Genomic DNA, 15,922 nt, shown 5'->3' with positions numbered 1-15,922 from the left:
AGTGGTATAGTTTGTGTTATTTGTGTTTTCATCGACAGTTTTAGCGGCTTTGTCAGAAAACAAGTGCTGGTAAAATTCTTAACCTCAATTTTTCGGGGTTTTATTTTTAATAATTAATAAAATAATTAAATTTATTTTTTATTGTTTAAAAATTTAGAGAAAAATTGTAATTTTTATTTACCGTACATAGGAAATTATTTTACCGAGGTTAGGTAAGACATTAAGGAGGTATGAAAATTTAGCCGACATTTAAAAATAAAAAAAAATGTTTTTTTTTTTTTTTATTGAAAAAATGACCAAAAAAAAAGAAAAAAAAATTAATTTGTAAAAAACTTTAAAAACTGTAAGTGCAATTTTTTAAAAATATTTTTTTGTTCTAATATAATTATTAAAAAAAAATCAAAGAATTAAAAACGTCGGCTAACTTATGAAAATTAAGTTAGCCGACATTAAAAAATTTTTAAGATTTTTTTTTCATTAAAAAAATGATTACAAAAAAAAAATTACATTTGAAAAAAACTTTAAAAACTGTAAAATATTTTTTTGTTCTAATATAATTATTAAAAAAAAAATTAAAAACGTCGGCTAACTTTCGTATTATGGCTAACTTTAGTATTATAAAAAAGATTAAGGACGTTCGAGCGAATCTAATGTAAAAAATAATTTCCAAGTTTGAAATTAAGTATACCTATAAATATATACGTAATTTATCTAATCGCAAAATTTAAAAAAGATTCACCGTTTAGTTACTTGGATATTAAATTTTAAAAATCACATATTTTATCTCCTTATAAAAGGGCTCTTATGGCGGACAAACGTTGTGTCGAGACTTTAATTATTTTTTTCAATATTAACCTCCCAACTTTAACGGATAAAAAACTATACACAAGAAACTTAGATTATTGTAAAATATAAAAACAATTTAATAATAATACATTACCGATATAATTTTTGAAATATTTAAAGTCAAATTTAATGTTTGTAACTGGTTTATCGTCAGCCATTTATTAGAATAAAGATTTGACAACATCGCGTCAACAGCTGAGAAAAAACAAAAGGATAGAAATATAGTTACAAAGAGAGAAATGTTTAGCTCACACACTCATCCATGTCTCAGGTTATGGGTATAATCAAGCGCGCTATTGCCAAATCTGTTTATTTATTCCGGCAAGTAATAAATACCAAAGTTATTTTATTACTTTAATTTATTAAATAAATAAAAATCATCAATTATTAAATTGTTTAAATTATTTATTATTATGAGTTTTACTTGTATACCGTTTTCTGGTTTTTACAAGGTTATTTTCCGCTCTATATTATCAACACAATTTTTCAACCCTTTTTTATTATCAACATATTCTCCACTCTTTATATAATCAACATATTCTCCACTTTTTATGATCAACATATAATTTTTCGCACACATAATTTCATTCCAATGCGGCTGTGGACCGACTTGTGCTTTCTGTACTGCATTTACCCTATTCCTCACCCCTTTCTATCGGTTGTTGGAATAGTGGCGATGGGGAAACCACAGAGAAAACCCATGCCAGTACAATTCGACTACCGGAGTGACCCCCGACGGTTGGTGTTGAAACTATTTGAATAACCGTCGGGGCTCGAACCCTCGCCTCACGACATGATGCACGAACGAACTATGAGGATAATGACTTAGTCCGCTCGGCCATCATGCCGCTAAAATTGTTTAAATTATTTTAAATTAAAATAAAGAATTTTGACGAATATTGGGAAAACTAAAATTAGAAAAAAATTTTAACATTATTTTGACTCATTAGTTAAGCTCGAACTTCCTCAAATTCAGCTTAATCATTATAAATAAACAGCCGATTTAATTTTTGCTTTTTTGATATTTGTGTATCTTTTGCCATATAACATCACAGAGGACTGTTTGCCAGGGGACTGTTTTTTTTTTTTATTAAATTGAGAAAAATCAAGCAAATTATTTCAATGCATTCAACTTTTCAAGTTCTCAATGAATATTTACATTAATTAGAATAATATTAAGACTTATGGATATAATTTTATAAATAAAAATAGTTGCCAGGGGACTGAGTTTTGAAGTGGCCCAGACACATATTTCCAGCACAAACGGTGCTTTGACACTAAATAAAATGCCGATAAAGCGCTAACAGCCCTATGGTTATTAACTTAAGGCTAGTTAGATCCTTATAAACCTTACAAAAGACAAAATAACACGCTGGATTTTTTTTTTGCTTTGAAATTCGGGCAGGGGACTGTTCTTAAGATGCCTAGGACAAACTTTGGTTTAATGAATTTAATGAAACAAATTAATTTTCGCTACTTTTTATTGAAGAAGATTGTTAGTTAACTAATTAAGTTTATAATCATTATGGACCAAATTATATATTATTGACGAATAACTTAAAATTTAATCTTAAAGTTTTAATTTTGGGAATGGGACAGCCCAGGAAACTGTTATTTCGGTGGTTTACGAATTTATAGCAAAAAAACCAAAATTTATTCCATTTTAGTTTTCAATGCTCCAAATAGAAATGTTTTTTACTTTCGTAATAAATTTTTTTTAGTAACAAAATAACAATTTTTCTAATAAAAACATGCCTGGGACAGCAAAAAACATCCTTACAGAGAATCACCCTTATATTTAATAAGCTTTATTAATTTTATAAATGATTTTTTAACATGGGATTTAATAGATATTTATTAACAATAAATTATTTATTAAATACGATTAATTAAATGTTAATAAATATTTTTTAACAGTTAACAAATATTTATTAACAGTTAATAAGTAATTTATTTAGTACAATTTATTAACTGTTAATAAATATTTATTAATGGTTAATGAATATTTGTTAACTGTTAACAAATATTTATTTAAAAAAAAAGCAAAAATAGCAATTTTTTTGGACACTTTTCATAACTCTATAGCTGGAATACATGATAATAATTAAATTTACTAAATAAATTAACGTTTTTAATATTTAAAAATATAAAAGATAATTATGAGCCGTGATAGAATTTGCTATTTTAAAATAAACGTCATTATAATGTAACATAATTAATGCAAATAATTTATAAAGATGATTTTTGTTTCTAAGCAATCTTTACATCATATGACACTGCAAGCGAAATAAATTCACTCAACAAAATATTTATTAACTGTTAATAAATATTTGTTAACTATTAATAAATATTTATTAACTATTAATAAAGTATATATACTTTCCTCTCAAATAAATATTTATTGAATGTTAAAAAATATTTATTAAAATTTAATAAATTAAATAATTGTCTTCAAATAAATTAAATTATTAATAGTTAATAAATCCTTCTATCAGTGTATAAACAAATTTAGCAAATTTATAATTTTCTAAATAAATAATTATATAAAAAAAAATCAATTTTTAGAAATTAAAAAAAAATCTTTTTTTTTTAATTTAAAAAAAATTGCATTTTTTATTTTTTTAATTTTCTACAATTTTTTTTTGTCATATATTTATTAGTTAAAAAAATTATTAAATATCTGTTAAAAAAAATTTTTACAAATTAAAAAAAAATTGTTAAGTATTTGGTAATAAAAAATTAAAAAATTTTAGATTAAAAATAATTTTTTTGCAGAATATTCTCGTGGCATAGAACCTCAACTAATTACCTTAACCCAACCGCAAAACCAAAACATAATTAATATTTGTCAACAAAGTAACGCGGGAAATAAATTACGCATGCGTTTGCACAACGCATGTGTACACTAATAATTTGCGCACGCGCGGTAAATTTAAACATTATTATTGAAAAAATCAGTGCTCTAGATGTCAGTGTACAATTGTCCTTCGGGTGAATTTTTTCATTAAATCTCAGCCCTTATAATGTTTACATAAACAGATAAATATTAAAAATAAAATAAATTCAACACTTAATATTAAAATTCTCTTAAAAAAATTATTTTTGTTTATTTTCAACAAAAAAAATACGCTTTTTTAATATTTACGCACAAAATACGTAAGTTTAAATTTAATAATTAATTTTTTAATTTTTTTTTTGGGTTTTTTAAAAAAAGTTCTGAATAATTTGTGTGAATAAAAAAAGGATTGTTAATATTTGATAGAACGATAAAAAATAAATCATAATATATCCATTATAATAGAATAATGTAATGTGTGGAGATATATATTATATATATTGATATGTATATATGTCACAGCATACATAAAGGCGATAAAAGACATTTGTGAAGTACAAAAGAGAGTTGAAAGGATAGAGGAAACTGTAAAAGAGAGTAATGTTAAACGAAGCGAGACAGAGCACTCGGGTGTGCATAAAACGAATAAGGATGAAAAATACGGTAATCAATACTCTCTTATCGTGCCTTTTCGCTTCTACGTGTTTCTCCGATCGTATTTCCTACTATTTTTCTCTTCCTTTTCTATCTACTCTTCCAAGTCTCTTATTCATTACAATTTATCAATGGATGTTTTAATAAGTTAATTAGAAGCCTAATAATGTGTAATTTATAACTCTTGTGACTTTTTATTGTCAATTTTTTTTATTTTATTTTATTTTATTAATTTTTTTATCTTTTTTTAAGAAAGAAATTTTATTAAAATTTTTTTTTTTTTCATATTTTAAATCTATATGTTAATATTTTTGATTTTATTTAATTTATTAAATTATAACTAAAAAATAGTTTTTTTTTTTTTAAACAAGAAATTTTACTTCAATTTTTTTGTTAATATTTTTGATTTTTTTATTTTGTTTAATTTATTAAATTATAACTAAAAAATATTTTTTTTTAAACAAAAAATTTCACTTCAATTTTTTGTTAATATTTTTGATTTTTTTATTTTGTTTAATTTATTAAATTATAACTAAAAAATATTTTTTTTTTAAAGAAGAAATTTTACTTCAATTTTTTTTAAATATTTTTAATATATATTTTAATATTTTGTTTAATTTATTAAAAATATTTGTTTTAAATTGCACTTATAGTTTTTTAAATTTCTTATAAATTAAATTTTTTTTTTTTTAATAAAAAAAAGTTTAAGAATTTTTATTTAAGAATATTTAAAAGTTATTATCAAGAAAATTTAATAATATTTATTAATACAAAATTAAAATAAAAAGTTTAATTAAGAAAATTTTTTTTTTATAAAAAAAATTTTTTAAGTTTTTTGGAATATTTAAAATTAATTATTTATGTTAATAATAGTTTTAATAAATTTCTGTCTATTTATTGAAAAAAAAAAATTCTAATTTTTTATGATTTTTTTTACAAAAAAAAATTTTTTTTAAGTTTTTTGGAATATTTAAAATTAATTATTTATATAAATGATATTTTTAATAAATTTCGGCCTATTTATTTAAAAAAAAAAATTCTATAATGAAGAAAATTTAAAAAGTATTAAAAAAAAAATTAATCTTAAAATTTTTTTTTTTTAATTAAGAATTATAATGTAATTATTGAAAAAAAATTTTTTTTTGATAAATATTATTATTATTATTATTATTATAAGTAAAAATTAAATTGCAATTTAAAATTTAAAACAAAATTTTTTAAGATTAATTTTAAAATTCTATATTTAAAATATATTGATATTTTAAAATTAATTATAATAATTTATTAATTTATTACATTAAATTAATTTATAAAATATTAAATATTGAAAAATTCTATAAAATTTTTGGCTAGAATTAGAATGAAAAAATTGTGACAAGTATTTAAAAAATAAAATATTTAATAGAAGTAATAATTAATAATAAATAAAAAAATAATACTTTATATTCTTCCCTTAAAAAAAAAAAATTAACAATTATTTTGTTTAAAATAATTCAGGAAGGAAATGAATAATTTATCATAGCGATATGGTAACTATGAGTTCAGAAAAATCAGCCAGTCGGCGAAAATCAACAGACAGTAATGTTAGTGGTAATAACGAACAAAGACCGCAGCAGCAACAAGTTAGTGTCGAAGATAAAAATAAAATTGAAAATGCGAAGACGAAAGAAGAAACTAAAGTAAAAGTTAACGACAACAAACCTAAAGCCACTGCAGTTTGTGCTGAAGATAGTCCTAATTATCTCGTTTATAAAAAGGTAATAATATTTTTTTAATTATTGCTTTTTTTAATTTTTTTTTTTTAAGTTTATTTTTTAAGAATTAACAATTTTTTTTTTTTTTAATTAAAAATCATTTTTGTCAAATTTAATTTAATAAGCCAAAATAATTTACCTTTTACAATTATTAATTATAAATTAATTAATTATTTATCATTATATCCTTGAGAATTAATTAACAACATGAAATTGTATTAAAAAAATTTATTTTTGAAGTATAATTCTCTTGAAAAAGTAGAAAATTAATGGTATGGTTATCTATTCAGTAGATTGCAATTTGCAGTGAGTGCTTGTAAAAAAAATTTATAAAAAATAGTACACACCACAATTGATGTGCGTGTATTACACAAATATTATTAAGAGGGTCGGAAATGTATCGTAGGAGAAAAAGTCGGGCTAAAAGCGCTGGGCTATTTTGATAATGATACTCGACCAAGTGTATCGTTTATTCCACTTAATAGGGACTTCAAAAGATAGTCCGAAGCGATAAGTTGTGAAGATTAGTATACACTCAACTTACAAAATCAATACACTTCTATTTTTTTAAGGGAGAGAAGTCAATGGTTCTATTAAAAAAAAAAAAAAAAAAAAAAAAAAAAAAATTTTATTGAAAAAAAAAAATATTTCTTCATGAATGATATTAAACTTTTTATATATTTAAAAATTTATGATAAAATTAATTGAGATTTAATTGAAATAAATTCTTTGATTATTATCAAGTGCATTGAAAAAAAAAAAAAAAAAAATGGACTGTTTTAAAAAGAAAATAAATTTATTAAAAACTTTACTTCTTAAATGAAGAAATAAAAATTTTTTTTACAGTAATTTTTTTTAAGATGAAAAAAAAAATTTAAATAGACAATTTTAATTTAAAATTGTTTTTTTTTCCAAATCTAAGAAACTTTTGTTTAAGAAGAAAATTATTCTGAAAAAAATTTTTATTTTTTCAGCTAAAAAATGAAATTTTTTATTACAAAATTGCTCATTTTTTTTGAAAAAAATGTATTTTAGTTAAACTGAGTTGAAAAATTTTAAGAAAAAAATACTTTAAACTCTTGAATTGTTAAATGAATTCCTGCATAATGTCTTACATATTTTATGTTAATTTTATGTGAAGCATCTTAGATACTTGAAGTTTGTCAAGTGGATTTTTATTGTAGAAATTTACCTATTTATATATAGTAATTTAACTAATCTTCACACAACAATACTAATATTAGTTTCTTCAGTCCATAAATTTTTTCTGTAATAAGCAAGAGAACATTAATAAAAACTAGCAACCTTGCAGTCACTATGTGACTGCCGTAGTGAATTATAAATAAATAAAATTTTGCTTTACTAAATAATAACTTTTGTTAAATTACACTGTACTTTTTTAAATATTGACTTTTTTAAAGATATAAGCTCATATCGATGTTACACTCATCAAGAGCTTTCGTTCAAGTACCCACATGCATTTTTATATATTTTTTATATATACATATACATAATATATATAAATATATAAAAAATTGATGTGAGTACTCAAATGAAAGGTCTTGATGAGTGTAACATCGGAATGAGCTTATATCTTTAAAAACATCGTCAGTTGACAAGACACAATGTAATTTCTTAATTATTGACATTTTTTAAGGTATAAACTCATTTTGATGTTACACTCATCGAGAGCTTTCATTTGAGTACCCACATGACATTTTTTATATATTTTATATATATGGTGTTTGTGAAATATATAAATATATAAAATATATGAAAAATTGATGTGGGTGCTCAAATGAAAGGTCTTGATGAGCGTAACATCGGAATGAGCTTATATCTTTGAAAACATCGTCAGTTGACAAGACAAAATGTAATTTCTTAATTATTGACATTTTTTAAGGTATAAACTCATTTTGATGTTACACTCATCGAGAGCTTTCATTTGAGTACCCACATGACATTTTTTATATATTTTATATATATGGTATTTGTGAAATATATAAATATATAAAATATATGAAAAATTGATGTGGGTACTCAAATGAAAGGTCTTGATGAGTGTAACATCGGAATGAGCTTATATCTTTAAAAAACATCGTCAGTTGGCAAGACACAATGTAATTTCTTAATTATTGACATTTTTAAGGTATAAACTCATTTTTGATGTTACACTCATCAAGATCTTTCATTTGAGTACCCACATGACATTTTTTATATATTTTATATATATGGTATTTGTGAAATATATAAATATATAAAATATATGAAAAATTGATGTGGGTACTCAAATGAAAGGTCTTGATGAGTGTAACATCGGAATGAGCTTATATCTTTAAAAATGTCATTAGTTGACAAGATAATACAAAGTCATTTCTTAATTATTGATATTTTTAAAGATATAAGCTCATCTTGATGTTGCACTCATCAAGAGCTTTTATTTGAGTACCCACATGGCAATTTCCATATATTTTATATATATACATATATATAATATATATAAATATATAAAATATATGAAAAATTGATGTGGGTACTGAAATGAAAGGTCTTGATGAGTGTAACATCAGGATGAGCTTATATCTTTAAAAATGTCAATAGTTGACAAGATACAAGGTCATTTCTTAATTATTGACATTTTTTAAGATATAAACTCATCCTGATGTTACACTCATCAAGACCTTTCATTTGAGTACCCATTTGCCTTTTTTTATATATTTAATATATATGGTATTTGTGAAATATATAAATATATAAAATATATGAAAAATTAATGTGGGTACTCAAATGAAAGGTCTCGATGAGTGTAACATCAGGATGAGCTTATATCTTCAAAAATGTCAATAGTTCACAAGATAAAATGCCATTTCTTAATTATGTATCTACAAAATTTTGCTTATTCTCTTAATAATATAGATTTTATTCAAAGAATTGACGTGATCATATAGATTTTATTAATTTTTCTTAAAAAAAAATTCTTATTTTTTTTAGATGGAAGCTATAGTAGAAAAAATGTTGGATGAAACTAATGGAGTACCTGTAAAAACTGTTAAAACTTTTATGACTAAAATACCTTCTGTTTTCACTGGCATTGATTTAATTGCTTGGATCATAAAAAATATGGAAATTGATGAACAAGGTATTTATAAAATTTTAAATATAATATAATAATATTTTTATATTAAATTAAAGATAAAAAAAAAAAATTTTATGCTATATTTTAGAGGCATTAAGAATTGCACATCTAATGGCTTCACATGGCTATTTATTTCCTATCGACGACCACTGCCTTACTGTAAAAAACGACAACACATTTTATCGATTTCAAACTCCCTATTTTTGGCCATCCAATTGTTGGGAACCTGAGAATACTGACTACGGTAAAAATAAAACTCTTTGACATCAAACGAGTGTATACGTTTCTGTCTATACACAATAAAATAATTATTTATATTTTTTTTTTTTATATTTATAGCTGTATATTTATGCAAACGGACAATGCAAAATAAAGCACGTTTAGAGTTAGCGGATTACGAGGCTGAAAATTTAGCACGCTTACAAAAAATGTTTTCACGGAAATGGGAATTTATTTTTATGCAAGCGGAAGCACAAAGTAAAGTTGACAAAAAAAGAGATAAACTTGAGAGAAAAATTTTGGATAGTCAAGAACGGGCTTTTTGGGATGTTCATCGACCAATGGTAATTTTTAATATTTATCTTCTATTAATATCAAAATCTTTTAATTAATAGTTTATTTATTTATTGGATTTATATGCCAAGGCTTAACCGGATGGCAATTGAACAAAGTCTAAATATAATTAATGAGTAATAACTAAAAAGTGTAATTAAATAATAAAATAGAAACATTATATTATAATGTAAACTTCAAAAAAGCCAAAATGGAAAATTTAATAGGATTACAAACTGTTTGATACTTCAAGATTGAGGAAGAATTCAAACACTTTTTTTTTGAATAATATTGATTTAATATAATCATCAAATTTTTTTTTATCAATTTAATTTTTAGTGAAGATTTTTTTTTACTTGTATATTATTTATTCATGATTTTTATGTGAATATTGGTGAAGAAATGTAAAATTAGAACACTATTTTTTTTTCCGTTTTAAATTTATGTTTAATATAAAATTTAAAAAAGTTTTCAGATGTTATTTGTGAAAATTTTTTGGTTTTTTGAGGAAAAATCATCATTTTTTTTAAGCTCTGTATTATCAATAATTTTTTTGTTTTTTAATTCATTTCTTCTCAATTTTTATTGTGAAAACTCTATTTTTAAAATAAAATAAAACAAATAATAATAATAAAATTATCAATAATATAAATTGATTGGGAGATTTTTAAGAAGAAATAAATATTTTGAGAAGAAATTTTTTTGTCAAAAAAATATGTTTATTATTATTATTATATACGGATTAAAAACTTTTAATAATAATAATAATAATAATTCTCAAAAATATAAATTTATTAAAAGATTTTTGAGAAGAAATAAATTTTTTGTTAAAAAAATAGTTATTATTATTATTACTAGCAACATTGCAGTCACTAAGTGACTGCCGTGACTTGTGAACGATAAATAAATAAAATTTTGCTTTATTAAATAATGACTTTTGTTAAATAGCACTGTACTTTCTTAAATATTGACATTTTTAAAGATATAAGCTCACCCTGATGCTATACTCATCAAGAGCTTTCATTTAAGTACCCACATGCATTTTTGATATATTTTTCATATATACATATATATAATTTATATTTTCAAAATATAAGCTCATCTCGATGTTACACTCATCAAGAGCTTTCATTTGAGTACCCACATCAATTTTTCATATATTTTATATATTTATATATATGAATATATGAAAAATTTATCAAAATGCATGTGGGTACTTAAATGAAAGGTCTCGATGAGTGTAATGTCGGGATGAGCTTATATCTTTAAAAATGTCAATAGTTCTCAAGATACAAGGTCATTTCTTAATTATGTATCTAGAGATCGAGATTTTTTGAATGCAGCCTAAATACTTATTAATGACACTTAATTTCACTAAAAAAACCGATTTATTAATAGTTATTTTGGACACAAAATTTTTCTTATTGTCTTAATAATATAGATTATTATTGTTATTATTAAATAAAAAATAAAAAATTAAATAATTAAAATTAAATAATAATAATAATAAAATAAAAACAAATTAATTGTAGCCTGGTTGTGTCAATACAACGGAATTGGATATCAAGAAAGCATGTCGCAGTAATAAAACAATGAAAGCAAGTAAGCATTCACAAATTGGTGTTGCTTGTGGTAGAATATCGCCAACGGATACTAAAGATCTTATCAATCCGTCAATTGAGACATTACAAAAGGAAATTGATATGTTGAAACAGAAATTAGATCGACGTTGTATTAAAGTTTCCAAGGTCGCCGAAGCGTGAGTTTTCATTTATATCAAAACTTATTTTTTTAACCATTCACTTCTGCAAGTTTTACTTTATTTTACTTGTAATTTTTTTTTAGACTTATTGGATATTTTGAGCAGTACATAGAGTACGATCCAATGTTTACTCAACCAGAGTTCAGCAATCCATGGATTTCTGATAGTTCTGAATTATGGGAGCAAGATAAATTAGCGTAAGTCGAATAAATTCTTCCCAGTTCTTAAATCAAAAATAAAAAAATTAATTTTTAGGAAAGATGTATCGGCTAGACGGGTCAAGCGTTGGGCATTTAGTTTAAAAGAATTGCTTCAAGATCCAATCGGCCGGGAACAATTTGTTAAATTTCTCGATAAAGAATTCAGTGGTGAAAATCTCAAGTTTGTTTTTTTTTATTGCTAATAATTTATTTATTTATTTTTTTTTTTTATTTAAAAAAAATAAGTTTGCATATTTTTCTTCCATAGATTTTGGGAAGCTGTGCAAAATTTAAAAACTTTACCACAAAGAGATGTTGAAACGGGAGTTACTGAAATATGGAATGAGTATCTTGGTCACGATGCCAGTTGTCCAATAAATGTCGACTCACGGTCTTATGAAATGACGAAGAAAAATTTGGAAAAGTGCGATCGTTGGTCATTTGATATTGCTGCTGTAAGTTAATTTTTTGTTTTGAAAAAAAATTATTTAATTATTAAAAAAAATCTATAAGCTTCTCTATAAAAGTTATTTAATTAAAAATAAAATTTAAAAAGATTTATTTTGAAAATTATATATTTTGAAGCTATAATAAATTATAAGTGCAGTTATTTAAAAATGAAAAAATTAATAAGAAAAAAAAATTTTAAGAAATTTGTTTGCTGGATTAAGAATTTTTTTTTTCTAAAACATGATTAAATAATAAATAACTAGCAACCTTGCAGTCACTACGTGACTGCCTTAGTGAACTATAAATTAATGAAATTTTGCTTTATTAAATAATGAATTTTGTTAAATTGCACTGTACTTTCTTGAATATTGAGATTTTTTAAGATATAAGCTAATCCTGATGTAACACTCATCAAGAGCTTTCATTTGAGTACCCACATGCATTTCTGATATATTTTTCATATATACATATCTATAATATTTAATATATTTATATGTAATATATAAATATATAAAAACTTGATGTGGGTACTCAAATGAAAGGTCTCAATGAGTGTAACATCGGGATAAGCTTATATCTTTAAAAATGTCAATAGTTTACAAGATACAAGATCATTTATTAATTATTGATATTTTTAAATATATAAGCTCATCCTGATGATACACTGATCAAGACCTTTCATATGAGTACCCACATGCATTTTTGATATATTATTCATATATTTATATATACAATTATATAAAATATATGAAAAATTCATGTAGGTACTCAAATGAAAGGTCTCGATGAGCGTAATGTTAGAGTGAGTTTATATCGTTAAAAATGTCAATAGTTGACCAGATATAAGGTCATTTCTTAATTATTGATATTTTTAAAGATATAAGCTCATCCTGATGTTACACTGATCAAGACCTTTCATATGAGTACCCACATGCATTTTTGATATATTATTCATATATTTATATATATATAATATATATAAATATATAAAATATATGAAAAATTCATGTAGGTACTCAAATGAAAGGTCTCGGTGAGCGTAATATTAGAGTGAATTTATATCTTTAAAAATGTCAATAGTTGACCAGATATAAGGTCATTTCTCAATTATTGACATTTTCAAAGATATAAGCTCATTCCGATTTTACACTCATTGAGACCATTCATTTGAGTACCCACATGGAAATTTTTATATATTTTATATATATACATATGTATATGTAATATATCTAAATATATAAAATATATGAAAAATTGATGTGGGTACTCAAATGAAAGGTCTCAATGAGTATAACATCAGAATGAGCTTATATCTTCAAAAATGTCAATAGTTCACAAGATACACGGTCATTTCTCAATTATTGACATTTTCAAAGATATAAGCTCATTCCGATTTTACACTCATCGAGACCTTTCATTTGAGTACCCACATGGAAATTTTTATATATTTTATATATATACATATATATGATATATATATAAATATTTAAAACATATGAAAAATTGATGTGGGTACTCAAATGAAAGGTCTCGATGAGTGTAACATCAGAATGAGCTTATATCTTTAAAAATGTCAATAGTTCACAAGATACAAGGCCATTTCTTAATTATGTATCTAGACAAAATTTTTCTTATATAGATAATTTTTATTATTATATAAATATTATTTATCTTGAAGCTTATAGATTTTTACCCTCAAATCATTTATAGAAAAATTTATCTTTGATCCCCACTTAAATTACCATTAATAATTTAATTAATTAGTAAAAAAAATTCTTAGTAAATTTTTTTTTTTTTTCAATTTATATTTAATTAAAAAATAAATTTTTAGGCTCATGTATATCACTTAATGAAAAGCGACAGTTATTCACGTTACCTGCGTTCAGAAATGTACAAAGACTACCTAAACGGATCAAAAAAAAAGGTAACTATGCCCCCAAATTAAACCCCCGGTTTAAAAATAAACCAAAATTAATTAACAATTGATCTACCTAATTAAATGAAGATTCTTCGGTTTGCTTTTAAATTTTAGGCTTCTGTAAAAGGCATCAGGAGCATAGTTTCATTTACTGGTCGCAAGGAACCGGCCAATGGACCTTAAAAAAAAATCTGTAAAAAAATTTTCTAATACTTACTGATAAATAACGCTTATCATTTACAATTATATCTTTAAAATTTTTTGGAATTGAAAATAATTCAGCAATAATTTTTATAAGTTTTTTTAATTATTTTTTTATTAATTATTATACTTAATACTTAATGTATATAAAACTAGGAATTGAGCAATTCTGTGTATAGTTAACAGAGAACTATCAAATTCTACTTAATAACGAGTAAGTGCGCTAAATCCGTATTTTGTTTAAAATTTAAAATTAAAAATTTTTTTTTTTTTAATGTTAATTCTCATAAAAAAATTTTTTTTATTATTTTTAAGTAATTAAAATGCGGATTTAGTGCGATATCATTGATAAAATGTAGATGATAATAATTATTATTATACGTGAGTCTCTTGTAAATGGCGTAGTGTAAAATAGAAAATTATTAGAGTAATGTTATAAAAAAAAAACAAAATTAATTCTATTAATTTTTCCACTTTAAATAATTAAGAAGACTGTTAGCTGTTTTTAATAATTATTGATTAATTTTTGATTATTCTAAAATTTTTTTTTTAATAACTAACTAGCAAACTTACAGTCACTACGTAACTGCTATAGTAAACTATAAATAAATAAAATTTTGCTTTGTTAAACAATGATTTTTGTTAAATTGCACTGTATTTACTTAAATATTGATGTTTTTTAAGATATAAGCTCATTTTGATGTTATACTTTTCAAGAGCTTTCATTTGAGTACCCACATGCATTTTTGATATATTTTTCATATATACATATATATAATATATATAGATATATATAATATATATAGATATATAAAATATATGGCAAGTTGATGTGGGTACTCAAATGAAAGGTCTTCATGAGTGTAACATCAAGATGAGCTTACATCTTTAAAAATGTCATTAGTTGACAAGATACAAGGTCATTTCTTAATTATTGATATTTTTAAAGATATAAGCTCATTTCGATGTTACACTCGTCAAGAGCTTTCATTTAAGTACCCACATGCATTTTGATATATTTTTTATATATACATATATATAATATATATAAATATATAAAATATATGGCAAGTTGATGTGGGTACTCAAATGAAAGGTCTTCATGAGTGTAAGGTCGGGGTGAGCTTATATCGTGGAAAATGTCATTAATTGACAAGATATAATGTAATTTCTTAATTATTGATATTTTTAAAGATATAAGCTCGTCTTGATGCTACACTCATCAAGACCTTTAATTTAAGTACCGACATGGCATTTTTTATATATTTTATACATATGGTATTTGTAAAATATATAAATATATAAAATATATGAAAAATTGATGTGGGTACTCAAATGATAGGTCTTGATGAGTGTAACATCAAGATGAGCTTACATCTTTAAAAATGTCATTAGTTGACAAGATACAAGGTCATTTCTTAATTATTGATATTTTTAAAGATATAAGCTCATTTCGATGTTACACTCGTCAAGACCTTTCATTTGAGTACCCACATGCATTTTTCGATATTTTTCATGTATACATATATATAATATATATAAATATATAAAATTTATGAAAAATTGATGTGGGTACTCAAATGAAAGGTCTCGATGAGTGTAACATCAAGATG

General features: G+C 23.0%; 1 protein-coding gene across 5 annotated transcripts; it reads left to right on the top strand.

Annotated features, from left to right (window-relative positions):
• Window positions 1-176: 176 nt before the first annotated feature.
• On the top strand, window positions 177-14,332 carry LOC123270900 (regulator of G-protein signaling 7). Of its 5 annotated transcripts, none has more exons than XM_044737060.1 (11): window positions 177-212; window positions 5,834-6,093; window positions 9,082-9,229; window positions 9,315-9,470; window positions 9,566-9,789; window positions 11,311-11,537; window positions 11,624-11,737; window positions 11,796-11,921; window positions 12,009-12,195; window positions 14,022-14,113; window positions 14,221-14,332. In XM_044737060.1, the coding sequence occupies exons 2-11, from the start codon at window positions 5,863-5,865 to the stop codon at window positions 14,303-14,305; spliced, it is 1,590 nt and encodes a 529-aa protein (XP_044592995.1). In that variant the 5' UTR covers window positions 177-212; window positions 5,834-5,862; the 3' UTR covers window positions 14,306-14,332. The 5 variants fall into 5 exon arrangements, with proteins under 5 accessions (XP_044592995.1, XP_044592994.1, XP_044592997.1 ...); XM_044737059.1 differs by lacking the exon at window positions 177-212 and adding an exon at window positions 3,961-4,002; XM_044737062.1 differs by lacking the exon at window positions 177-212 and adding an exon at window positions 4,205-4,345 and having other exon boundaries at window positions 14,022-14,114; window positions 14,223-14,332.
• The last annotated feature ends 1,590 nt before the right edge of the window (window positions 14,333-15,922 follow it).

This window comes from Cotesia glomerata, linkage group LG8 (assembly GCF_020080835.1).
Source record: "Cotesia glomerata isolate CgM1 linkage group LG8, MPM_Cglom_v2.3, whole genome shotgun sequence".
NCBI lineage: Eukaryota > Metazoa > Arthropoda > Insecta > Hymenoptera > Braconidae > Cotesia > Cotesia glomerata.
The sequence above is the reverse complement of the archived record's forward strand: the minus strand, read 5'-3'. Positions and strand labels throughout refer to the sequence as shown.